This window comes from Rhinolophus ferrumequinum, chromosome 24, assembly GCF_004115265.2.
Source record: "Rhinolophus ferrumequinum isolate MPI-CBG mRhiFer1 chromosome 24, mRhiFer1_v1.p, whole genome shotgun sequence".
In the NCBI taxonomy this organism is placed as follows: Eukaryota; Metazoa; Chordata; class Mammalia; order Chiroptera; family Rhinolophidae; genus Rhinolophus; species Rhinolophus ferrumequinum.
In genome coordinates this window covers 19,330,300-19,357,632 of record NC_046307.1, presented here as the reverse complement: position 1 = coordinate 19,357,632, position 27,333 = coordinate 19,330,300, and the positions used below count along the sequence as shown (strand labels likewise).

Sequence of the window (27,333 nt, the reverse complement as noted above, 5' to 3'; positions counted from 1 at the left end):
TATTTTCTTCTTTAATGTCTCATACCCTTTAGATTGTAAGGTCCATGAGAGCAGGGACCATGTTTGTCTTGTTTCCTACTATATCCTAGCTCTGTCTCAGGTTCCTGGGAGTTGCTCACTAAATATTTGTTGTATGAATAATTTCAATAATCAGTGTGAATTGGAAGCTGATGAATCAAAGATAACAAATAGTACTGGATAGGGCAGAATTGGAAAAGGAAAGTATGACCCTAGTTGTCAGAGCTGTGGAGGATGAGGATTCTTTCATTCATTCAATAAATATTTGTAAGGCATCTACTGTGTGCCAGACACTGTGCTAGGCGGGCTCTGCTGTCATGGAGCTTACAGTCTAATGATAAATAAACAGGCAGTTAAAATTCAGTGAGATAAATTTCCCAAGGGAGGGCAGGAAGGGGTGCTTCAGGGAACATTGAGGAGGGGACATTTAACCCAGACGTGGGCATCTAGGAGGGGACATTTAACCCAGACATGAGTTTCCTGGCAGTAGCTAAAGGAAGTGGGTGTGGAAAGTAATGGAGAGTACTTGTATGTGTAAGAGCGCAGAGACAGGAGTGCTACTGGTAGGTTCTCTACCGCCTAAGGTTCCTTCTTAACTTCCTTTCCCTCTCATCCAACAAATTTTTATTGAGCCTAGACCATGTGCCAGGCATTGTGTTAGGCTATCATTAGATTTGCATTTCAAAACTAGCTATTGGTGTATATATATATATATATATATATATACACACACACATATACATATACACATATATACGTATATATATACGTATATATGTGTATATACATATATGTATATATGTGTGTGTGTGTATATACATATATATATATATATATATATATATATATATATATATATATATATATATAAAATAAAACGAAATCACTATAGTCGAGCTGCTAAATTACTGAAATCAACCAGGCTGAGGCATGAAGACATGATTCTATTCTTCTTTTAACTAGCTTTGGAACTTAAACTTTTGAACTTTCCAGTCCTGTATCAATGCCTGGATATATATATATAAGACATCCAGATAGCCCTCTGTCTGATTACCCCCTGAATAACTAAGGAAAGAATGTTCACATATCCAGACCACCTGACATCCATTATCCAGACCACCGGTCATCTAGAGGATTACCATCTTGGACCAATCCAGAGGCTAAGAATGCAGGACTCATTTTTCTCAAGAATGTACTTTTTCTTCTTCAGACCATTCTGGATATTGCCCAGCTGTGTTTCTGGTCTGCAAATCCTAAGACCTTTCAATAAATTTTTATCCTTTACTTCTAGCCAAAGCCTTCAGTCTCTTTTTGAGTTCATTGGAATGAATATATATATACGTATATATATATACACACATATACGTATATATATATATACACATATATGTATATATATACATATATGTGTATATATATATACGTATATATATGTATATATATATATATACACATTTTATATTTATTTTTATAAAATTCTCATTAAAAAAACTCCCCACCCCCTTAGTCCTTTAGGAAAACACACTTCTGGGGTGCCCTCTCCCACAAAGTGCTTTGTAGATGCTTCATCAATGTTTTCTGAATTAATATTAATAAAAGAACGAATGTGAGAATAATCTGACCACCAGAAAGTAAAAGCCTTGGGTCAGCAGTTTTCAATAGATCTTTCTTCGATTATGGAAATATTCTATTTCTTCACTGTCCAATGAGATGGTAACTATTAACCACATAAACTATAGAACCCTTGTAAAGTGGCTAATGTGACTGAAGAACTTATTTTAAATTTAATTCAATTTTAATTATTAAATTTAAATAGCCACGTGTGGCTAGTGACTACTGCATCAGACAGCTCAGCCTTAAATGATAGAGCAGTTGAAATAGTCTGAGGCTGGCACTGGCACCAGTTAGGTTACCAGCCTCTCTTTTAAAAATGGAGATTGTTAACAACTGGTTATAAAATGTCTAAATTCTGGGCTGTTGCATGCCACCGACAGTAATAAATATCCGTGTGGCAAGCCATAATTAGCACCTAAGTCACTTAAGACTAATAAACCTTGTATTCTGGCATTCTGACAGACACCCAACCAGCTCCACAGGGTGAAAACGTAGAAGGCGGGGTACTGCGCCTTAATCAGAGCGCTGGCCGCAGTCTGCGATCCCGAACTGCATCATGGACTTTGTAGTTCAACGTGCCAGTGACGTCACTACCGGTGTCACCTCTGAGTGGCCTATAGGCTCGACTTCCAGTATCCCGTTGTTTTCTGGGAATTATAGTCAATAGTTGCCTGCTGGACTTGGGCTCTAGTGGCCTGGGAACTACAATTCCCGGCAGGCTACGGGATGCACCCGGCGGTAGTAGTGAGCCGGCTATTGCCTCATCAGACGTGAAGTGTGTGCTTTAGTGTCGTGGGAGGCCTGGGTACCCCGAAAGGGAGGGAAAAGTTGTAACCACTCCTTTTGGGGGGGGAATCGTCGAGGTCACTCTCGTGGGTTTGCACAGTCGGCTTGGGGGCGCCATGGCGGTAAGTTTTGGTGGGAAGAGTCCGCTCGGCCGGACCCTAGAACCGACTGGTCTGAGTGTTTTTACCAGAATCTAGAGGCACCATGTGGTAGCCGCTGCCCTGAAGGGAAAAGTAATTTTCTAAAGAAAGGCGAGGCTTTGCCCGCCCCCCCCACCCTTAGGGGTGGCTGTTGTGAGGATGGATGTGTCTTTTTTTGCTAGCCGATGAGCCAGGAACTGATGTCTTTCACTTTGCAGACTGTTTAACGTCATGTGTGTTACTTAACAGAAGTTTCTAAAACCGATTTGGAGAGAGAAGAATATGTAACAATGACTCCTCCTTTCAACCAAAAATTACGTATCCCGGTAAAACAAGCAAACTCTGCATTCATGGTATTTACGTGTGTGTGGGCTACATACTAAAATACATAGTAAAACATGTCGGGTGCTGATAAGTGCTAAAGAAAAAAATAGAGCAGGAAGGGGGACCAGAGAGTGTTGGGTGGTAGGGTTGCAATGTTAAAAAGTTGATCAAGAAACTTAGTTGAGAAGGTGGCAATGTGGCAAAAAGGTAGGAAGCAAGACATGCAAGTAGATATATGGAGGAAAAGATTTGCGGGCAGAGGCAACAGTGTGAGTGATAAGCAAGGAGGGTTGTATGTCCAAAGGACCGTGATCCAGGGGGCGATGATGGTGATGATGGTGGTGGTGGTGGTGGTGGTTGGTCGTAAGGCCTTGTAGGTTGCTGGTTAAAGAGTAGGTTCAAGGAAGAATGGAAGAGAAGGACTGGAGGTAATGAGCATGGACAACTCTTGAGGAATTCTATAAAGGAAACAGAGGAATGGGATAATAGAGGAAGGTCAATAGAGAGGTTTTTTTTGTTAAAGACGAGAAATTATACAATGCTGTATGCTCATGGGAATTATCCTGTAGAAAGGGGAAATTGATGCACAAGAGCGATGATTGCTGGGGGTGATGTTCCTGAATAGAATACGTGGGATGAGATAAGTGCATCAGTGGTAAGTTAAATAGGACCAGACTCACCTAGAGGAACAGGAAAGAAGGCAGAATATATGGGTACAAATGCATGTAGGTAGGTAGATGTGATGACGGAGGCTGTGGAAATACTCTGTTCACTTCTGTTTTCTCATTGCATTAGGAACGAAGATGATCAGTTAAAAATAATGATGGGAAAGGAAGTGTTGGAGGTTTGAAGAGGGAGGAGAAGGAATGAGAGACAATTGTCTAGGCCATTGCTGTCAGTAGAACTTTCTGTAGTGATGCAAATGTTCTATATTTGTATGGTTTAATTTGGTAACCACTAGTCACACGTGGCTATTGATCATTTGAGGCTAGATCAATTGAAGGACTGAATTTCAATGTAATTTTAAAATGAAATAGTCACATGTGGCTAATGGCTATTGTATTGGACAGTATACATATTGAAATTTGAGAAACACTGGTCTAGAAGGAGTAACTAACTGGATTTCAGAAAATAGTAGTATTGCTGGGCATCACTTGATGGTAGTGATCATGAATTTGCATTCAGATTAGTCAGCATGGTAGAGTGTTTGTCTTCTGCCCCTTTCAGCTGCTGGGGTGAAGGAGCAGAGCAGATGGAAAGGAGAGTTGGAGATTCCCAAGCAAGAATGATGCAGACAAGGGCAAAGGAGTGATTATGCAGATGGACGTAAGGGATAGAAGTAAAGACATGGGGTGGGAAGGGCCTAAGGATTAGTGAAAAGGGGTCAGGATCAATAGGTCTCAATGGGGTTGAAGAATTATTGGATTTGGAATTCTAGCAGAGGTAAGACCCAATAATGTCAATTATTAACATTTCTTATGTTATGCTTTGTGTTTAGTGTTTTATTTTCATTAGCTAATTGAATCCTTACACTAATCTATTTGAGGTAGACACTTAACTATTTGCAGTTTACAAATGAAGAAACCTATGCTTAGGCCCAAGTTCCGAAGCCAATACCTCGTGGAAGTGGATTAGAATAGACTGAATCCTTCCCAGTCACTATGCTGTACTGCCTTCCAGGAAAACCCAGGCCTTCTCATTCTTGGTCCGGTGCTTTTTCCTTTGTTCCAAACTGCTAACTGCCTCGCCACCAACCCCATCCCACTTTTGTGGTATCCATAGCTGGTGTGGAATTTGCAGGTCCTTTTTTTTAGTCGGTGTTGAAGGGCTTTTCAATTTAGAAGACCGTAATACATGTTTCCCCCTTCCTTTTAAGTTATACGCTTCTATAAGAAAACTGGCAATATTTTGATAGATATTTTTGTTTCACTTTATTCACTTCTTGGCTTATGAAAATATTAATTATTACACTGTCATGATGTTAGTTAATTTTATTGGAAGAATCCCATAAGAGATCCCTTTAAGAAAAAACAAGTAACAAGAATAATAATAGCTAAAATATATTGATTGCTTATTCTGTGCCAGGCATTAGTGTTTTACATAATGTTTTATCAGAACAACCATTAAAAGTGGGTACTATTTTTATCCCCATTTTATTGATGGGGAAAATAAGGCATCAGATCTACTAAGAGGTAGAGGTGAAATTTGAGTTCATTTGGTCCCATTCTGGAGCCCATTCTTTTAATCATTATACTATTTCCGGTTGTAAACTAATTGGAGAATTTCTTTTACAAACACCCTCCCACTGGGAAAGTTTTTTTTTCCCAAAGGAAACCTTACCAATATTAAAGTGTGTAAGACAATAAACATGGGATAGTATGGATAGAACATTAGTTTTTAATCTTAGAATTTGTAAAGAGCAAACAATATACTTTTCTTCATATCATAGGCATATTTATTTTACAGAGCTTTGACAGTTTTAATCCCTTTGAGTTATATATCAATCTTTTAGGTGATATAAAAGATGTGAAATAGTAATGATAGTTGCCAACTTAAAAAAAAATGTATGTTTTCAAGTTTTTCATTTGGAAAATTTCAAAATAGTGAACAAAGTAGAGGTAACACTATTATGTACTTCAGTGTACCCATCACTCAACTTCAATAATTGAAGCTCATGGCCAGTCTTGTTTCATGTATACCTCACCTGCACCCTCCCTTTACACCCCTCAGGATTTAAAGCAAATTTCAGGCATTGTATCATTTCACCATCCATAGTTTAGTAAAGGTTTGTTTTTTTTTTTTTTTAAATAGAATGCTAAGTTTTCTTAAAACATAACTGTAGTGCCATTTTCACACCTACTAAAAAGCACATGATGTTTAGTTGTCTCTTTGTGGTAATGGTTAACATTATTGAGCATTTACCATAGGTCCCACACTAGGCTGAGTCCTTCATGTGTATTATATCTTTTAATCCTCATAATAATGCCAGGAATGTATAATTATTATCTTCGTTTCATAGATAGAGAAATGGAGGCTTTAGGAGATTAGGAACTTGTACAGGGTTCTACAACTAGTAAGCGGTGGAACTAAGATATGGCCTAAACACCAAGGGAAAGCAAAAATAAGAGTCAGAAGTTGAGGGTTTTTGTCCAGCTTGACCATTTACTGACATAATGATCTCTGAGCTTTAGATTTATGTCTTTGAAATAATAACCGCTGATCTGCCCGCTTATTAGGATTGTTATTAAGATCAAATAAGTTAATGTTCATAAGTGTGTTAAGAACTGTAGAATGCTATGAATATATGAAAACATTTATTATCAAGTTCAGTGGTTCTTTACTGGGGGTTGTCCCCAGAAAACATTTGGTCTGGAGACTCCTTTGATTGTCACAGTTGGGGGGTGTGCTACTGGCATCTAGCAGCTAGAAGACAGGGATGCCCCTACACATCCTACAGTGCACAGGACAGCCCCTGAAAGCAAAGAATTTGGCCTGAAATGTCAATAGGACCAATATTTAGGAACTCTAATCTAGTTAAAAAACCTCTCATTAGTTTAAATAACCAATTGTCTAGTTGAACAACCAACAAAGAAATTGAGGATCCGGTCAAGTGACTTGCTCAAGGTTATACAACAAGTTGGTGCCAGGGCCAATATCAGATTACATTGCAATCAACCTTTGAGGTTTTGAGGAACAAGCTTTTTCTGAGAAACAAAAACCTCAAGAGCTTTTCTGCTCAGTACAGTGAAAAGAAAGAAACACATTGTTCTAAGTAATTTGTGACAGCGATTGCTTTCATGTTCTTTAAAGTGGGTGACATGGTCATTTTTAAGCAAAAAATATTTGTCATGTAACTTCTGTATCTGTGGCATTGTACTTGGTGCTGAGGTGATGACAACACAATGGGATTTCCTATGTCCCATGTCCCTAGGGTGGGAGATACACGTAGGTGTCATGAGACCCTAGATACTTTTGCCTTCTTGGGCCCCTTCCTCTATAAAAAATATTTAAAAATTACATTTTCCAACTATGTTGGTATAAAGACAAATACATTAACATTATATATTAATTAATTTTTTTCTTCAACCTAAGCGTCTCTTGTTTTGCTTCTGATTTTAAAATAAAATATTTTTGTGAGCCCTTAAAAGTACGTGGGCCCTGGGCACTGTGCCTACTCTACCCGCAAGTAAAGTTGGCTATTAGGAGTTCGTTGTACAGGTTGTTTTGAGGGCCAGGTGGAAGTGACTTACTTTCTTGTGACCAAAAGTTCTTTGCCAGAACCCAGTCACATAGCTCCATTCTAACTGTGAATTCATCTGGAAACATAACCACGTCTGCTACACTACACCACCATAAGTAAGACTGGGCTTTTGTTGCTGGGCAAGAAAGGGAAGGAACAGATATTGCTTTGGCGAGCTGCCTTCTCTTCCATAGCTCATTTTTAAGTGGTAGGTAGTCCTTGTCGACTAGAATTGACGTCAGGGGTCAGCATATATTGGAACAGAGAGACTGGAGGCAGGTTACTTGCTACGAAGAGGGTTTCGCAGTCAGAAGGGGCAAAGGAGCTGAGGGTCTAAATGAAGGTGGTTGGTAGCAGGAATGCAAAGGAGTAAACAGATGCAGAGCCTTATTCTTTTTTGGAAAAGGAAATGCCTTATGCAAGCACACTAGTTTTATGGAAATTCTTGGGAAAGAGGCCAAATTGCTTAGCTCCTTGATTGAAATATGCAACCCAGTTCCTAGTCCATGTTATTCTTTTTAAGCCACAGTGTACAAAAGCAGGCATTGTGTTTATCGCTTCTCTTTTAAAATCTGTAACTATTCAAGTATTTGAGGAGAGCCTGCTGTAAGATAGATGTTTGAGGATACAATGAGAAGCAAGGCTGAGTCCCCACCAGGAACACACAGTCCTGTGGGGAAGATGGATAGATAGTGCCATCACTACGTGATGAGGGCTTTCATAGGGGAAATACTGACAGGAACAGAGGAAGAGTGGTGTCTCGTGAACTCTTGAGGAATCAAGGCAGGTGATTCGCTGAGACCTGAAGGATGAGCTAGCCCGTTAAAGAGATTGGTGGGGTATGAGGGCAGAGAGAACAGTCTGAACACAGGCTCAGTGGTGAGAGAGGGACCTTGGCATGGAGGAGGGAGGGAGGGGCCTGGCGACGGGAAATGAGAAGGGCCTTGAATGCCAGATTGAAGAGTGTGGACTTTATTCTGAGAGCAGTAGAGAACCTCTGAAATGGGTCGCCTTCATCAGATTTGTGTTTTGATATGATTTCTACTGGCAGCAATTATGATCTGTTCAGGATTTCTAGAAATGAAAAAACATGTTTTTCCCCAGTGTCCTTTGGTTCATAGGGAAACTTGTTATAGCCATGACTTTTGAAATGATTGAGTTTTTTCTCATTTCCTTTTTGCCTTTGTGACAAAGTTCTTTTAATCCATCATTTTATCTCCTGTTTGTAACCTGACATTTCATAGAACTTTCTGTTGCTTGTCTTTTCTTATACTTGGTTAAAAAAATAAAATAGAATAGTAAACTATTCTTTGATTTAAAATATTAAAAATTGAAAATAGTAAAACAGTTGACAAATTTATGGTAGATTTGTACTGAATCTTACCCAATTTTAATACTATTAGTTTTTATTATTGCATATTGCACAAGATACCCTTAAGGGATAGTTAATGGAGTTTTTTTTTTTTTTTTTCTATTGCACAGAATTCTGGTTTGTATAATACTACAAATTTGTGTAACCATTTAAAAAAAAATAGCTAAGAATTCTGTGTATCTGTGATGTGAATAGAAAGCGTTTTTTTTTTTTTAAAGTATTGAGTAGAAGGGGCAGAGAAAGGCACAATTAAAGGAGATTGAGATCCAGAGGTTAAGTGATTTGGCCCGGTCACCTGTCTGGTAGGTTATACAAATAAGAGTAGAACCCAGGTATTTTCTCATTTGAAAATGCTGCAGACTCTGGAAATGTTAGCTGGTAAGAAGGGGAGGAAGTCTAATTTTGGTTCAGATAGTTTTATACCAGAAAATAAAATTCTAGAAACTAATAATTAAGTTTTCAAAACAATTAGACTCGTGCATGGTCCAGTGGTATCCTGCTTCACACTTGCCTTTTCCTGAAGTGCTGTGTTCCCTTCCACTTTCAGCGCACTTGCTATTAGCATCTCATTTTTTTCCCACAGAGTCACACACTGAGAATGAGGCTCTAACCCTTCTTTTTCCAGTTAGAGTGATCATGCATGTTTTTGGCTTTCATCCAAGGGTGGCTTAAGGGATGACAAGAATGTTGCCAGGTAGATCCAATATACTAGAGACATGCTTGCCATTCTATTTCATTTTAATTTCATATTAATAGTCTGTTAACCATTTTGAAGATGTTCTTTATTAGCATCCTTGAAAAAAAAAGCACACAGACTCTACTGCTGAATGTCCCCCTTAAGGTAGTTTGGCAAGCAGACACTGCTCCATCTTATTCTTTACTAAGTACTGATGGATTTTTAACTAAATAGGAACATTTGACCACATTGTTACATTGTAGTATCTAATTTAAAAAAATATTACAAAGCTTTTTATACCTTGTTTCCTGGAAATAAGACCTAGCCGGACAATCAGCTCTAATGTGTCTTTTGGACCAAAAATTAATGTAAGACCCAGTCTTATTTTACTATAAGATCGGGTCTAAAACCTTCAAAGAGGATCTAATACCAGTCCTGCTCAAACTCTTCCAAAAAATTGAAGAAGAGACGGTACTCCCTAAGTCATTTTATGAGGCCAACATTACCCTGATATCAAAACCTGGTACGGATAACACAAAAAAAGAAAACTACAGACCAGTATCTCTGATGAATACAGATGCAAAAATCCTAAACAAAATTCTAGCAAATCGAATGCAGCAATACATTAAAAAGATTATTCATCACGACCAAGTGGGGTTTATCCCAGGGGCACAAGGATGGTTCAACATACGCAAATCCATCAATGTGATACATTCACGTAAACAAAATAAAGGACAAAAATCACATGATTATATCAATTGATGCAGAAAAAATGTTTGACAAGATACAACATCCATTTATGATTAAAACACTTAATAAAATAGGTATAGAAGGAAAATACCTTAACATAATAAAGGCCATATATGACAAACCCTCAGCTAATCTCATAATTAACGGTGAAAAACTGAAGCCCTTTTCTCTATGTTCAGGAACACAACAGGGCTGTCCCCTATCACCTCTGCTTTTCAACATAGTGTTGGAAGTCCTCACCAGAGCAATCAGGCAAGAGAAAGAAAAGGCATCCAAATTGGGAATGGAGAAGTTAAATTGTCACTCTTTGCAGATGACATGATGCTATACATAGAAAACTCTATTAAAGACTCCACCAAAAAGCGATTAGAAACAGTCATTGAATACAGTAATGTTGCCGGCTACAAAATCAACATACAAAAGTCCATTGCATTCCTATATACTAACAATGAAATCTCAGAAAAAGAAATAAAAGAAAACAATTCCTTTTGCAATCGCAGCAAAAAGAATAAAATACCTGGGGATAAGCTTAACCAAGGATGTGAAAGACCTATATGCTGAACACTATAAGACATTTTTAAAAGAAATTGAAGAAGATACAAAGAAATGGAAAGACATTCCATGCTCATGGATTGGAAGAATCAACATAGTTAAAAAGGCCAATATTACCCAAAGCAATATACAGATTTAATGCGATCCCCATCAAAATCCCAATGGCATTTTTTAAAGAAATAGAACAAAAAAAACATCAGATTTGTTTGGAACCACAAAAGACCCCGAATAGCCAAAGCAATCTTAAGAAAAAAGAACACTGCTGGAGGTATCACACTCCCTGACTTTAGCTTGTACTACAGGGCAGCAATAATCAACACAGCATGGTATTGGCAGAAAAACAGACACATAGACCAATGGAATAGAATTGAGAACCCAGAAATAAAACCACATAAATATGGACAGATAATTTTTGACAAAGAAGCAAAAAACATACAATGGAGAAAAGACAGCCTCTTTAATAAATGGTGCTGGCAGAATTGGAAAGCCACGTGCAAAAGAATGAAACTGGACTGCTATCTGTCACCATGTACCAAAATTAATTCAAAATGGACCAAAGACATAAGCATAAGACCTAAAACAATAAACTGCATAGAAGAAAACATAGGTACTAAACTTAGGGACCTTGGGTTCAAAGAGCATTTTATGAATTTGACTCCAAAGGCAAGGGAACTAAAAGCTAAAATAAATGAATGGGACTATATCAAACTTAAAAGCTTCTACACAGCCAAAGAAACCATCAACAAAATAAAGAGGCAACCAACTGAATGGGAGAAGATTTTTGCAAATGGTGCCTCTGTTAAGGGGTTAATATCCAAAATATGCAAGGAACTCATGCAACTCAACAACAAAAAAATAATCCAATTGAAAAATGGGCAGAGGATCTGAAGAGACATTTCTCCAAAGAGGACATACAAATGGCAAATAGACATGAAAAAATGCTCAACATCACTAATCATAGAGAAGTGCAAATAAAAACCACAATGAGATATGACCTCACCCCAGTCAGAATGGCTATCATCAACAAGACAAAAAGTAACAAGTGTTGGAGAGGCTGTGGAACAAAAGGAACCCTCATACACTGTTGGTGGAGGCAGTGTGGAGGTTCCTCAAAAAATTAAGAATAGAATTACCATATGACTCAGGAATTCCTCTCCTGGGTATCAACCCCCAAAAATCTGAAAACATCCATAAAGACAAGTGTGCTCCAATGTTCATTGCAGCTTTATTTGCGTTGGCCAAGACATGGAAACAATCAAAATGTCCTTTGATGGATGAATGGATAAAGAAGTTGTGGTATATATACACAATGGAATACTATTTGGGGGTAAGAAAAGATGAAATAGGACCATTTGTGACAACATGGATGGATCTTGAGATTATAATGCTAAGCGAAGTAAGTCAGACTGAAAAAGCAGAGAACCATCTGATTTCACTGATATGTGGTGTATAAACCAAAAACAACAAAAGAACAAGACAAACAAATGAGAAACAAAAACTCATAGATACAGGCAATAGTTTAGTGGTTATCAGAGGGTAAGGGGTCGGGGGGTGGTAGCTGAAGGTAAAGGGGATCAAATATATGGTGATGGAAGGAGAATTGACTCTGGGTAGTGAACACAATGTGATTTATAGATGATGTAATGCAGAATGTATACCTGAAATGTATGTAACATTACTAACAATTGTCACCCCAATAAACTTTAAAAAAGATTGGGTCTAATATAATACCGGGTCTTGCATTAATTTTTGCTCCCAAAGATGCATTGGAGCTGATTGTCCGACTAGGTCTTATTTTTGGGGAAACATAGTTAAATAATTCGTTAACCATCTCTTTGAGGTTTGAAGTGTACAGGTAGTGACAACCCTGATGTTTAATCTTGTTCATTTAAATTTCAAGATAACCATGGAAAAAATTGATCAGTAAACTGCTCACTTCTGTGTGAACTTTTTTGTGTCTAATAGGAAAGAAAAGGAACAGCCAAAGTGGACTTTTTGAAGAAGATTGAGAGAGAAATCCAACAGAAATGGGATACTGAGAAAGTGTTTGAGGTCAATGCATCTGATTTAGAGAAGCAGACCAGGTGGGTAATAGTTTGTGAAGTTCTCGTATACATTGTGTTTCTAAAATGATTTCGCTTTTACAGAAACTGCATTGTACAGAAAGTACAGAAACTGCATTGTGGAAAAGATAAGGCAGAGTGTGTTTAGAATATCTGAAATGGGCTGAAAGAGGTGACTTCCATTTTCTGCATTTACAATTAGAATCTTATTTCTTACGGCATTCTGAAAGGATTTTTTCTACATAAAGATTTTTTTAAAAACTAGTATTTTTCATATTCAGGCAAAAGAGGATGTTTTGAAGTTTTATCTTTGCTGACTGATAAAAAGAAATCCTTCTATTAGAGAGATTCATATTGTAGTGATAATTATTTTCACAGATACAAAATATAAATTTTGAAGGGTTTCTGTATTTGAAGATCTTATTTCATAAATACTATATTGCCTAGATGTTATGAATCATCGATTAAAAGACAAACCCTAGACAGTGATACGATGTTGGGGAAAAACAAAAACAAAATAAGTGCTTCAAAACAGTACCACAATAAATATATGCATCAATTATAAGATGCATCTCAGATGTGTTGCAATGTAGAAAACTGTGCTTTTTAGAATTGAGAAAATATGTCGATAACAATAACAGTAACTAACACTGAACTTACTGTTCAGTATGCCAAAGCAGTAGGAGACATGCCATTTTCTACTGCATATTCTCATTTAATCTTCTTAATAACCCTTTGAAGTTAGCAATAGTTTTATCCTTATTTATAGATGACGCTACTGAGACACAGAGAGGCCTAGTAACCGACTCAGGGTTGCATAGTTAGGAAACAACAGGCCTGGAATTCTTTTCAAGACTTTCAGATTCCAAAGTCTATCCTCCTTGCTACTAACCTACACTTGGACGTTTTTCTTTTTAAAGAAAAAAAGAGTTTGCTGTAATATAAAGTCTCTGGTGTTATACTTTATAATTTGAAGCTTCTATTTGGTTCTAGAATGTTGGTCCACTTTCAGGTAATTTAAAGTAATCCAGAGTGAACTGAAACATCTTCTTTGTTCAGTGAAAGAAAATGAAGTACAGCTATGTGCAGCAATGCTGAAGAAACTTAGAAATATTGGGTGGAAAAAAGCAATTGCAGAAGTCTGTGAAATAACACCATTTTTTATACAGCTCACAAGTGAGGAAACCTAAATGATACGTTGTTTAAGTGACATAGGCGTCACTTGTTCAAAAACCTGGAATGACAAAAGTAAATTTCAGGATAATGGTTATCTCCGGTGGGAGAGTGGGGAGGATCACACAGGTGATCCTTCAGTGGGTTCAGTGGGTTTACAGGTGTTCATTTTATTCTGTGTCTTAACTTATGTGTGTCTGTTAGACACACTTGATTAAAAGAAGAATATAACATCAACTGCTTTAAAGGTGCTTTTTAAATGAATGTACAACATATCGTGTAATACTGAGGATGTTTTATTTTACCTGAGGAACTTTGAATTGCTTTATATATATAAATATATATATCTAGTGAAAACATATCTCATTTAATCAGTAAAACATTAAAGTTATTCAGATCCTTAAGAGTTTAAAAAATTTAGTTTCTAGTATATTAGTTTTAAATGTTTTATTTAAAGTTAATTTAAATATTTTAGCTTACGTTGAACAAGTGAATTTATTTTTTAATAACCACCTATAAATGTCTTACTCTTTCAAAAGTTTCAATTTTAGAAAGCTTTTAATTTCTGGATTTATAAATTTTATTTTAAATGTCTTTTAAATAACTAAAGTTAAACCAGTTATTTATAGAAAGTGTTCCCTTCAGCCTATCTCCTCACTGTAAAAGGAATTTTAACGTTTTCTTTTCTGCACTTTCTTTTTCACATGATTATTTTGCAGCAAGAGCAAATACTTTGTAACTTTCCCATATCCGTATATGAATGGGCGCCTTCATTTGGGACACACATATTCTTTATCCAAATGTGAGGTAAAGCTTCCTTTATATTTAATATGATGGGATAGAGGGTCTTTAATAAATACTATTTTGAAGAAAAATAATGGTATCTAATGTAGTTCCTGTTAAAGGAACTTGGAATTCCTAAAATTATAATTTTAAGCATAATTTTTATATTTAAGTAATTTAATTTTTATATTTTTTATTTGCTGTGTGTTTATACATGCAGGGATCTAGGTATGTATGTTCATAAGTAATTCCTAGGTTGGTGAAAAGACAACAAAAAAAGGATAGCAGATTAGAATTTTGCAATGACTGTAAAACCTAGCTGGTGTTTTAAAGGAGGACGTGAAGAGGCATACTGATGTTTTTTGTCAAAAGTAAGCAATTTCTGTTTGCGTAGCATTTACATTTGTAATTTAAACTTAATTTTCTTTCTGTAGTTTGCAGTAGGGTATCAGAGATTGAAAGGAAAAATTTGTCTGTTTCCCTTTGGTTTACACTGTACTGGAATGCCTATTAAGGTAAGATTGCTTTTGGGATTAGTTTCTACTCTTTTTAGCTTAGAACAAATAGAAATATCTCGTTCAAGAGCTTAAAATGGGATTTTCAAATACTGAAGTGTTTTTGAAATGACTTGAATTTATATCAGTGAAAATTAAATTTAACAAAATTCGAAGAGGTGCTTAAATAAAGGGCACACATTGAGGTTTAAGTGATTCGTAAGTAGTTTTGATATCTTTTGGTTATCTTATATATTCATATTTCTGTTTTAGAATTAGATAATATCTACTAACAAGTAAAAAGTGCAGTGTTTTGAGCATTCATGACATATATGGGATGTTGGCATAAAGGAGTAAAAAAACCACTTGTACCCTGTTTTGATCTTTTTTGCAAATATCTTCATTTAGCATAAATTTGTATTAGAAATAATTCTCAATAAAGAATGGGCCAGAAAACTAGCATTGAAAGGAGTCCCTAAATGTTATAGTGTTGGGAAATTTAACTCACATTTCTTTTTATTCTTCAACCTTTTATTTTGAAAAATGTCAAATTTAAGAAAAGGTGAAAGGATAGTACAGTGAACACCCATTACACCTGTCACTTACAGTTACCAAGCATGAACACTTGCCATGATTGCTTTAGTTGCGTCTCTCAACACACATACAATATATGCACGCTTTTTTTCTTGCTTTTTGTATGAATTTTTTGAAAGTAAGTTGCAAACATCAGGACATGTCACCCCTAAATACTTCAGCATGTATCTTCTGAGAATAAGGGCATTCTACATCGTCACACTATCATTATCCCCTCTAAGAATTTTAACGTTGATGTGGTATCATCTTGATCTAGTAGTCTATAGTTGAATGTCTCTAGTTGTCTCAAAATGTCCTTTCTGGCTGTTTTTTTACTTTTATTTTGTGGATCACGCATTGCATTTCATTATCAATGCTCTTTAGTTTGTCACGGCATCAGTATCTTTGAAGAATCTAGGCCTGTTATTTTATAGAACATTCCATAATCTGAATTATCTGATTGGTTCTTCGTGATTAGATTTGGGTTAAACGTTTTGACAAGAATACTACATCAGTAAGGTGTGCAGTCCTTGTATCACCTCAGAAGGCATATAATAGCAATTTTTCCTACTTTGGTGATATTAAGTTCATACCTGTCAGATTTTTTTCATTCTAAAGGTGATTTTCCCCTTTTTTAATTAAAAAATAATCTGTGGGATGATACTTCAAGGGCCTCTGAATATCCGGTTACCCAATAATACAGTAATTGCAGCATCATTTTTTTTTTTAAATTTAAAAAATTTTTTTTAATTGGGGAATATTGGGGAACAGTGTGTTTTTCCAGGGCCCATCAGCTCCAAGTCATTGTCCTTCAATCTAGTTGTGGAGGGCACAACTCAACTCCAAGTCCAGTTGCCATTTTCAATCTTTAGTTGCAGGGGGCTCAGCCCACCATCCCATGGGGAATTGAACCAGCAACCTTGTTGTTGAGAGCTCGGGCTCTAACCAACTGAGCCATCCTGCCGCCCAAATGGTGTCATTCTTTTCCTCATTTATTAACTGAAATTCTTCTAGAAGAGTCTACTCCCTTTTTAAATTTCACAATTCTTTATTTGTATTTTTCTCATAACTTTATACTGCCTACTTGGTGTCATCCTTTGTTTTTGACAGTGTACTCATTATGGCATAATTGAGAAGAGTTGGGTTGGCAAGCCCAGGTTCATGTGTTAGTTTTGCAGCTTACTAGTGTTATAAACTTGGATAAATCACTGTATCTCTGTGTCTGTTTTCTAACTTAGTACCTGTCCTATCTACCTAGTAGGCTTGTGATGATAACTAATAGAGTATATGTGACATTAATCATTAAATTGAGAAATGCTATTTAAATGTTGTTATTGAAAATGATAACACATTGTATCTTATATATTTTTATAGTTCTAATGCCTAACATCCAATATGCTGCATTGAATCCTCTGGGTGTTAAATAAATGCTTACTGAGTAAATGAAGTAAAATACTAATTTATAAACTAGTGAATTTTGGGGTACATGATTTGTATCATTTAGGTTTTCTATAATGATCCACTTATGTGTATAGATGTAGTGCAAAAATTTCAAGAGTCAATTTTGGTTGGTCATAGAAGCAATAAAAAAACTCAGATTGCTTCTACCTTGAGTTTTGAACTTCACTGTCTCTAATGTTGTGCTTGTTATAGGCATGTGCTGATAAGTTGAAAAGAGAAATAGAGCTATATGGTTGCCCCCCTGATTTTCCAGATGAAGAGGAAGAGGAAGAAGTGAATGTTAAAATAGAAGATATAATCATTAAGGATAAAGCCAAAGGAAAAAAGGTTTGGTGGTTGATGATACTTATTTTGGTTGAAATTTTATATTTATGTTTTTCTGATTTATATGTGCATTCCAAGTCTAGCATAGTATATATATATTTTTTTTTTCAAAAGTTCATGACATCCCTGGCTCCATTTTAGCACCATGGGACTCATTGTTGCATTCTCCCTTTGCTTATTTGTGACTTTTTTCTCCAACAGGGAGATACCTGACTCTCATTATTTATAGTATATTTATGTTTTTGTTCAGACCTAGTGTGCTAGTAGTTTCAGAATTGCTAACCTATACCCCTGTAAGAAACAATTTTACTAACTAAAAGACAGTGTTTGTATATAGCTCTTTTTGTCTTTTAGTCAATACACTGTTTTCCAAAGTTACTTCCAAAGCTCCTTTCTTGCCCACTCCCTTCAGTGTGGTTATGTCATACTTACATATTTATAATGCAGTTAGATACATTTCTCATGCTCTGTGTTCCATCTTGGGTTCCTCCAACATACTGGTTGATTTCTTTTTTAAAATTCACTCTTTGTGGTGTATAGTTGTGTTGGTTTGACAAATACATGGAGTCATGTTTCTGCCACAGTTCCATTCGGATAGTTCCATCACCTCCAAAATTTCTTTTCCTGCCTTTTATAGTTTAACCCCTTTGCCTGCCTCCAACCCCTGGCATTTGGTTGCCTTATTGATATTGGTAAAGAACGGAAAATGAGGCACCTTATGAGATGAGAGAAGCTATCATAACTAAAAAAGATTCATGTGATATTGGGAGTAAGGAAATAGGGAAGGTTTGGTGCTGAGATCTTTTATCTTTGTGATGCTGGTTCTGCATGCTTCTCCCCATTTAGTAGTTATCCTTGGCAGGAGAGTCCTGGTTAGTATTAAACTGTACAGTTCGGCAGGCAAAATAGTCCATCTGAATCCTGCAGTGTTCTGACATACCAACAGCATTGTTTTGGAATTTAAAAAAATCACCAAATGGGATTATTCACTTAGTCATTGTGGTCCTGGCATTTGTTAACAAGTTGTGGGTTATGCTTTGATGGAGTTTGTTTTTGCCGGTTATTTTCAGAGTAAAGCTGCTGCTAAAGCTGCGTCTTCTAAATACCAGTGGGGCATTATGGAATCGCTTGGTATGTCTGATGAAGAGATAGTCAAATTTTCTGAAGCAGAACATTGGCTCGATTATTTCCCACCACTGGCTGTTCAGGATCTGAAGAGAATGGGCTTGAAGGTATGCCCATTATTCCCATAGTTTAAGAAAATATGCAGAATGCATTTCTATATTCATGTGATTACATGAGATTTGGACCACCCCTTAATTTAGAATCATATATTCCACTTGAATTCTACTAATGAATTGGTGCTGTTATTGTCAGGGTAGAACCTATGGGCCTCGATGTAAGCAATGAAGTACTTAAATATTTATTCTGTTGGAATGTATATCAATACCTTAGCAATTAATAGAAGGGAATTCTATTCAAAGAATATGGAGAAACCAAAGTTTAACTTGAATATTTAGAAATAAATAAAGGTATTATATAAGTGTTCCTTTTAAATTTATTACAATTCCTGTATGTCCAATATATAAATGTGTATACTTAAAACACATAGTAAACACAAAATAATGAAATAATTGTGATTACATATTTAATAGGTGGAACTTGAAAAATTTTGTTTTTCTTTTAATATTTGTCATAATTCTTAGTTGTAAAATAAAGAGTAGAAGAGGAAACAATTGATTCATGGGAACTTTTATTATTCGTAGAGACTCCAGAATTCTCAAAAATTACCTTTTCCTTTCTTTTTCTATAGGTAGACTGGCGTCGTTCCTTCATCACCACTGATGTTAATCCTTACTATGATTCGTTTGTCAGGTGGCAGTTTTTAACATTAAGAGAAAGAAACAGAATTAAATTTGGGAAGCGGTGAGTTTGTTGTCCCTCAATATAAAATAGCAAAAATGATGTAATACCTGCATTGTAATTCAGTGCCCCATAGCCTACTTTTTTCTATTATCTTTTTACTCTTTTTAGTTTTTCCTTTTTGTTCTCTGTATCCTTTGCTTTCCTGTTGGTCTTGCCAGTGTCTTAATTTCTCTGAGCTGCTTAGTGCTTATGACAAATAGAGCCAAGGAGAATAGGAGTGTTGTCTTTTATGATCTCACTAAAGATTCTCTTTGGTATTCCAGCCAAGTAGAAAAACAATCATTCTATTTGTGCTTTAGTTTATTCTTTTGTTCTATAAATTGTTGAAGATTCCTCCTTGATTATGTGGATTAATTAAAAGCTATTTGCATTTCATGAATGAATTTATATTTTATAATCTTTTTGTTTTATACCACAAAGCCAAGATCAGTGCATATTTTTCAGTAGTAATCACCTTTGATGAAGGCAGGAGGCTTTCATGAAATAACTAGGTTGGCAACAGAACTGCCTATAAAAGCATAAATAATGGATGTACACATTTGCTCAGTTAGAAGTTTAATTAGAAGAAATATTATAAGATGTTAGGAACAACACTGGCAAATATATTAGGTTAAAACTTGTATATTACAATAATATTTGTCGCATTTATCTTTTAGGTATACCATTTATTCTCCCAAAGATGGACAGCCTTGCATGGATCATGACAGACAAACTGGAGAGGTAATTATTTGTGACATACAGTAGCTGTTGTTAATATTCTTTGTGTGTCCATAGAGTTTAAGAAATAGATCAGAGCCTAAAAAATAACGTTATTCCAGTGCTGAGGTGTGTAGTTGTGATACTCTGTGGCTCTGAAGAAGGAGGCAGAAAGTTAGTATAGGGCCCTATACCTTGTCTAGGATCTTGCTATTCCAAAAGTGGTCCTAGACCAGCTGCAACAGCTTGTGATAGAAAGCCCAGTTTTGAGCCTCACCCCAAAATTGCTGAATGAGAAGCTCTGGGGGTGGGGCCCAGGAATCTGTCCTTTAACAAGCTCTCAGCGTGAGTCACATACATGCTAATGTTTGAGAGGAACTGCCTGGAAAATGCATTACTCGAACAAGATAGCGTGGGAAAGGTAACTAGATACGTGGCTAACGATATATGCAGATCCATTTATACTTGCTTCGATTATGTGCCTACTTGCTTATTTCCAAGGTACTTTTAGCCATGCTTGACATCAGTTCACTCTACCTTCCTGTAGGACATGTTAGGGACATTATTCCTTGTGATACTTAAGGGAGGCAGGGGTAAGTGATTTGCTTAAGCCTTGGCACATAAACCAACAACAACGCCAGGATCTGAATTTAGGAGTCCCAATGAGTGTGTCATTCTTTACTACCACCTCTGAATACATTTGTAGTCTAGTGACTACTTTTCAAAATCAGCTTTCAATTATGATGTAACTTATCTGAAAGAAGTGAGAGTTAATCAAAATTTTGAAAAATTTGAGAGACTTCAGAAGGCCCCATTTACTGATTACATTAAATTTTAATAGAGTCAATGGTAGCAATACCCTAAATTTCAATAGTATATTATAGTTTTTCAAAGCATTTTCCTACACATTATCTTATGTGTTTCTCAGGACGGTCCTGTGTGAGGCACAGCACAGGTATTTTACAGACGAGGAAATGAAGACTCAAAGAGATTCTGATTCCCTTGGGTCAAGTCATTAGTAAGGGTCCATTCTAGGTTTTGAATGCACATCATCTGCCCCTGGTCCAGTGAGTGTCTCATGACTGCTCTGCGGCATTAGTATCTTCTAACTCTCATTTTGGCCAAAAAATGGTTTATCTGATTACTCCAAGTCACGTTTGTTTTTCTGTCCTCCCTTCTCAAGGGAGCTCTTGGCAAACCATCCTTACTCAGTAGAGTCTGGGCCTCCTTTCCTAGTTCTGGTGTGGCGTAGGCAGAAGGGTCGTCTCCCAGGTGTCTTCTCACACATTAGACGTCCCTGTGGACATGATCAGTACCCCACCGGAAGTCTCCATTGGAAGGAAGGTGATTTTAACAGTGCAAGAACTCATCTTAGAAATTTGAATCAGATCTCTCACATAGATTAGTAGGTTTAATCCAAATCCTTTTTCTCCCTCAAATTTTTGTTTTGTTTATTTCTTTAGGGTGTTGGACCTCAGGAATATACTTTAATCAAGCTGAAAGTACTTGAGCCATACCCATCCAAATTAAGGTAGATTTGCCAAAGAGTCACTGCATCATCTTTTTGAATGTCAGAGAGTTGTGATAGAACCTACAGCATTTTTTTTTCATAAATATATCATTTTTTTCTTCTTAGTGGCCTGAAAGGGAAAAATATCTTCTTGGTAGCTGCTACTCTCAGACCTGAGACCATGTTCGGACAGACAAACTGTTGGGTTCGCCCTGATATGAAGTACATCGGGTTTGAGACGGCGAATGGTGATATATTCATCTGCACCCAAAGAGCTGCCAGGAATATGTCATACCAGGGCTTTACCAAAGACAATGGTGTCGTGCCTGTTGTTAAGGAATTAATGGGAGAGGTAAGTTGGGAGCAGACTTTATTTTAGTGCATAAATTTAGGAGAGAAATTTCATCAGTGAAGCTTGGAAGGAGAGCATTTCAAAAACCTTTTTATTGAAGCATGCACACAGTCAGATGTGTAAATCATAAGTGTATTCTGTGCATTTTCATATGTGTATACACTCATGAAAGCACCACTCAAATTGAGATAAAGAACAGTTCCAAGGACTCCAGAAGGCGCTCTTATGCCATTTCACGGTCAGTACTCACCATCCTGTAAAGGTATTCCATTGCAACATATTGAACCATTCTCTGTAATGGGTATTTGAACTGTTTCCTGTTTTTCTCCATTATAAGCAGTCCTTATATCTTACTGGTTTCTGATGTTGGAGTTCTGTCTGAGAAGTTTTTGGGAACAGTATTAATGACACACATTTTTAATTGTTCTTAATACAGCTTCTTTCCAATCCAGAATCTGCTCAAATTATTAAATTTATTAAATTATTAAAATTATGAATTACTAAAATTTGAGCAGATTGTAGAATAAGGAAAATGGGTAATGTAAATTAAAAAATAGCTCTAAGAGTGTTATAATATTTAACTGCCACTCATACGACTATAAATTCCATAAAAGCAGCTTATCTATATGAATAAAGTGGGATGGGCAGGAACTGTGTGGAATTGAAAAGTGCGTTCCTGAGTTAAACAAGCCAGCTGCAATCTGTTGCATATGAAAACATGGGTCCAGTATTGTTGGATCTTGTGATTTTTTTTTTTTAAAGAAACCACATGTATCTTTTTAATTCAATTTGTCTTTCTAATTATTTAAAGAGGATGTAGAGCATTCTATCTTGTTGAAGTCTCATTTATTAAATAATTTTTCTATTATGTAAAGTTTTAACTATTTCCAGGTTTTGCTCATATAGTTAACACAGCACTGGGCAGACTTCTTAAATAAGAAATAATTTATTTCCTTTGAGATAAATTCCTAGGACTGGATGGCTGGGTCCAAGTTGTGTGAACGTTTTCGTGGCTCTTGCCAGGGATTCCTATGTTGTTTTTCCTCAAGGAGTACAATGTCACCAGCAGCCTATTAATGTACTAATATCCTTACAAACTTATTAGATTTGGGTATTACAATCATTTACGATTATTTTTGGTTTAGTTGGTATAAAAGAATGAGTTTTGTTCTACTTCATATATTTTTGATTATCTTCATGAGGCTTAAAAATTAACATTTAAATAAGTTTTAATGGTTAAAATTTCTTCACCTTTTATTCTGCTCTTTCTCTTATTCAGGAAATTCTTTGTGCTTCACTTTCTGCACCTTTGACATCTTATAAGGTCATTTATGTTCTCCCAATGCTCACCATTAAGGAGGATAAAGGTAAAAGAGTTTATTTCTTTATAGAAATACTATGGTAATCCCATTCTGGCTGTATATTAACTCCACACTTTCTTTTATAAGGTACTGGTGTGGTCACAAGTGTCCCTTCTGACTCCCCTGATGATTTTGCTGCCCTCAGAGACTTGAAGAAAAAGCAAGTGAGTGTCTGAGTTTCATGTTCTTATTTCCTCTTCATCATCTACTTGTTTAGGTACCGCTGAGCTACATTATGGGATTAGGCTCAAAAGCTATCCATGTGTCTTTGAACTGCAGTCTCTAACCTGTTTCTTGATGTTTATATATTTTCCTGTGGTTTGATTTTTGAATATAATGTGTCATAGAATGTTTCTTTTTAAAGACTTTATTTGTTAGAGCAGTTTTAGGTTTACAGTAAAATTGAGAGTAAGGCACAGAGATTTCCCATGTACCCCCCTCCCCCAACACATGTAACTTTTCCATTATCAACTAGATATGGTACATTATTCACCAGAATGGTACTTTTTTCTTTTTTTAAAAAAATCAAGGATGAACCTACACTGACACGTCATAATCACCCAAAGTCCATAGTTTACCTCAGGATTACTGTTGGTGTTGTACATTCTGTGGGTTTGGACAAATGTGTAATGACATGTATCCATCGTTGTAATATCATACAGAGTATTTTCACTGCCCTAAAAATCCTCTGTACTCTTCCTGTTCTTCTCCCCCTTCCCTGCAACCCCTGATCTTCTTGTCTTTATAGGGTTACCTTTTCCAGAATGCCATATGGGTGGAATCATACAGTATGTAGCCTTCAGATTGATTTCTTTCATTTAGTAACATGCGTGTAAGGTATTTCTATGTTTTTTCATAGCTTGATAGCTCATTTCCTTTTAGTGCTGAAAAATATTCTATTGTCTGGATGGACCATGGTTTATTTATCCATTCACCTACTGAAGGACATCCTGGTTGCTGACAAGTTCGTTGGCAATTATGAATAAAGCTGCTGTAAACATTTGTGGGGAGGTTTTTGTATGGACATAACTTTTTGGCTCTTTTCATTAAATACCAAGGAGTGTGATTGCTGGATCATATGGTAAGAATATGTTTGGTTGTGTAAGAAACTGCCAAACTGTCTTCCAAAGTGGCCGCTCCCACCAGCATTCCCACCAGCAGTGAATGAGAGCTCCTGTTGCTCCACCTCCTCACCAGCTTGTGGTGGTGTCAGTGTTTGGGATTTTGGCCGTTCTAATAGGTGTGTAGTGGTAGCTCATTGTTCTTTCAATTTGGGTTTCTCTGATGACATATAATGTGGAGCATCATTTCGTATGCTTATTTGCCATCTGTATCTCATCTTTGGTGAAATGTCTTTGAGGTCTTTGGCTCATTTTTTTAATCAGGTTGTTTGTTTTCTTATTGTTGAGTTTAAAGAGTTCTTTGTATATTCTGGATAACAGTCCTTTATCAGATGCATCTTTTATAAATATTTTTTTCCAATCTATGGCTTGTCTTGTAATTCTCTTAATACTGTTTACTGCAAAACAGAAGTTTTTAATTTTAATGAAGTCCAGCTTATCAATTATTTATTTCTTGGATTATTTCTTTGGTGTATCTAAAAAGGCATCACCATACCCAAGGTCATTTAGGTTTTCTCTATGTTATCTTCTAGGAGTTTATAGTTTTGGGTTTTAGGTCTGTGATCCATTTTGAGCTAATTTTTGTGAAGGGTGTAGAGTCTATGTTTAGCTTCATATTTTGCATGTCTATATCCAGTTGTTCCAGCAACATTTGTTGAAGAGACTGTCTTTGTTCTATTGCATTGCCTTTGCTCCTTTGTCAAACATCTGTTGACTGTATTTATGTTGACTATGGTCTATTTCTGGGCTCTCTATTCTGTTCCATTGATCTACGTAGCATCTGTTCCTTCACCAGCACCACAATGTCTTGAATACTGTGCTTTTAGAAGTCTTGAAGTTGAATAGCGTAGGTCATGCCGCTTTGTTCTCCTTCAGTGTATAGTTGTCTATTCTGGGTCTCTTGCTCCTCTATGTAAATTTTAGAATTGGTTTGTTGATAGCCATAAAATAAATAACTTGCTGGGATTTTGACTGAGATTGCATTAAATGTGTAGGCCAAGTTGGGAATAAGTGACATCTTGAAAATATTGAGTCTTCCAATATTTTGGAACATGGGATATTTCTCCATTTTTTTTAGCTCTTTGATTTTGTTCATTAGAGTTTTGTAGTTTTCCTCATATAGATCTTACATATATTTTGTTATTTTTTTAACCTAAGTATTTAATTTTTTTGAGTGCTAATGTATTGTGTTTTTAATGTTAAGTTCACCTGTTCTTTATTAGTGTATAGGAACACAATTGACTTTTGTCTATTAACCTTGTATCCTGCAACCTTGGTATAATTGCTTATAAGTTTTAGGAGTTGTATTCCCTTCCCTTCCCTTCCCTTCCTTCCCCTCTTTCGTTCTCCTCCCCTCCCTACCCTTCCCCTCCCTTCCATTCCCCTCCTTTTTCTTGCCTTACTGCATTAGCAAGAACATCCAGTGTGATGTTGAAAAGGACTGGTGAGAGGGAACATCCTTGCCTTGTACCTGATCTTAGTGGGAAACCTTCAAGTTTCTCATCATTAAGTGTGATATTAGCTATAAGTTTTTTCGTAGATAGTCTTTATGAAGTTGAGAAAGTACCCCTCTATTATAGTGTACTGAGGTGGTTTTGTGTGTGTGTGTGTGCGTGTGTGTGTGTGTGTGTGTGATTTAAACAACAAACATTTATTTCTCACGGTTTCGGGGGCTGGGAAGTCCAAGACGTGGTGTCTGGTGAGCACTCTCTTCCTGTGTGTCTTCACATGGCTGACAGCACAGAGAGCAAGTTTAAAAAAAAATTTTTTTTTTTAATCATGAATGGGTGTTGGATTTTGTCAAATGCTTTTTTTTTTATTGCTTCTGTTGATCACATGGGTTTTCACTTTAATTTGTTGATATGTTGGATTTCATTAAACTTTTGCAAAACTTTTCTCATATTCACATTTTCATTGTCACCTAGAATATGAGCCTCACTTTAAGTGTTATATGTGTGTGAATTTTTGCTTTTGGCTGTACAATTGCATTATTTAAGCCATTCATTGTAACTTAAATTGTTGATTTTTTAAAAGTCATAGATCCCTTCTTGAGATATTTGGTAAAGTTAAAAAATTGCTTTGTATGGAGAGGAGAAGAAATAATAGTTTAAAAAACATTGGAAGTTTATTCTGTCAATGATTCTTCCAGTAAAGTGTTGATCATCAATGTTAACTTGCAAATTTTTTTGTAGGCCTTACGAGCAAAGTATGGAATCAGAGATGACATGGTCTTGCCATTTGAGCCGGTGAGTCCTTAGATGATTCAGTATATTTATATCCATATCTTTATCAAAGAAAAAAGAGCTAACATTTTCCTTGTAACAAAATCAAATAATTAGTGGAGTATGGAAATAAGAGGGAGGTTGCTGAAGCGTTTACTTTCACTTGATAGATGCTGTGGCAGATAAGAGTGAGAGAAAAACCAACAATAAGCAATTTCTTAACACCTGGCACTTTTTAAAATTTGCTTCTTAATGATTGAAAAATATGCAGATAATTCAATATAGTTTCAGCCATATACTGATCTAAGACAGGTTAATGAAATTAATGAGAGATTGTATTCTTCTATTTCCAAACTTCTTAAAAATCTCTTTTTGGCTAAGGTGTTAAAAAGTTCTAGAACAAACCAATAGCTTTTTAGCATCACCAGTTTTATAGTAGTTTATTTTGCCAGTTTGGCCAACTCCAGGCTTCTAAAGACAATATTTTGCCGTATTTCAAATGTTTGTTTGTGTTTTGATACTAGTGTCTGCAGAAGAAAAAAAAAATTACTAGCAACTTCCATGAAAAATCCAAAAGACTTATTAGAAACCAAAACCAAGATCCTAAATTTAGTTGTTTACATTATTTTGCTAGTTTTAATGTTAATTATTTAGTTAATTGTATGCCACTGGAGGGTTGAGAGCTGGGGAGTGTCTGTGTGTGTGTGTGTGTGTGTGTGTGTGTGTGTGTGTGATCAGGGAGGGACAGTGCGGGGGTTGGTGCACAGAATTTGGGTAGTTCCTATGGAGAGGAGGAAGACAA

The 27,333-nt window shown here is 36.2% G+C and overlaps 1 protein-coding gene across 2 annotated transcripts in view; it reads left to right on the top strand.

Annotated features, from left to right (window-relative positions):
* Positions 1-2,376: 2,376 nt before the first annotated feature.
* The window catches only part of LARS1 (leucyl-tRNA synthetase 1), a 52,153-nt gene continuing 27,196 nt past the window's right edge, over positions 2,377-27,333 (top strand). For both annotated transcript variants that reach the window (XM_033096542.1, XM_033096543.1), the window contains exons 1-13: positions 2,377-2,540; positions 12,438-12,556; positions 14,428-14,515; positions 14,926-15,006; positions 17,212-17,346; positions 18,414-18,575; positions 19,157-19,269; positions 19,926-19,989; positions 21,429-21,496; positions 21,602-21,827; positions 23,107-23,194; positions 23,276-23,352; positions 26,502-26,555. In XM_033096542.1, the coding sequence (XP_032952433.1) occupies positions 2,535-2,540; positions 12,438-12,556; positions 14,428-14,515; positions 14,926-15,006; positions 17,212-17,346; positions 18,414-18,575; positions 19,157-19,269; positions 19,926-19,989; positions 21,429-21,496; positions 21,602-21,827; positions 23,107-23,194; positions 23,276-23,352; positions 26,502-26,555 (1,281 nt within the window). In that variant the 5' untranslated portion in view covers positions 2,377-2,534. The remainder of the gene's footprint in view (positions 2,541-12,437; positions 12,557-14,427; positions 14,516-14,925; positions 15,007-17,211; positions 17,347-18,413; positions 18,576-19,156; positions 19,270-19,925; positions 19,990-21,428; positions 21,497-21,601; positions 21,828-23,106; positions 23,195-23,275; positions 23,353-26,501; positions 26,556-27,333) is intronic.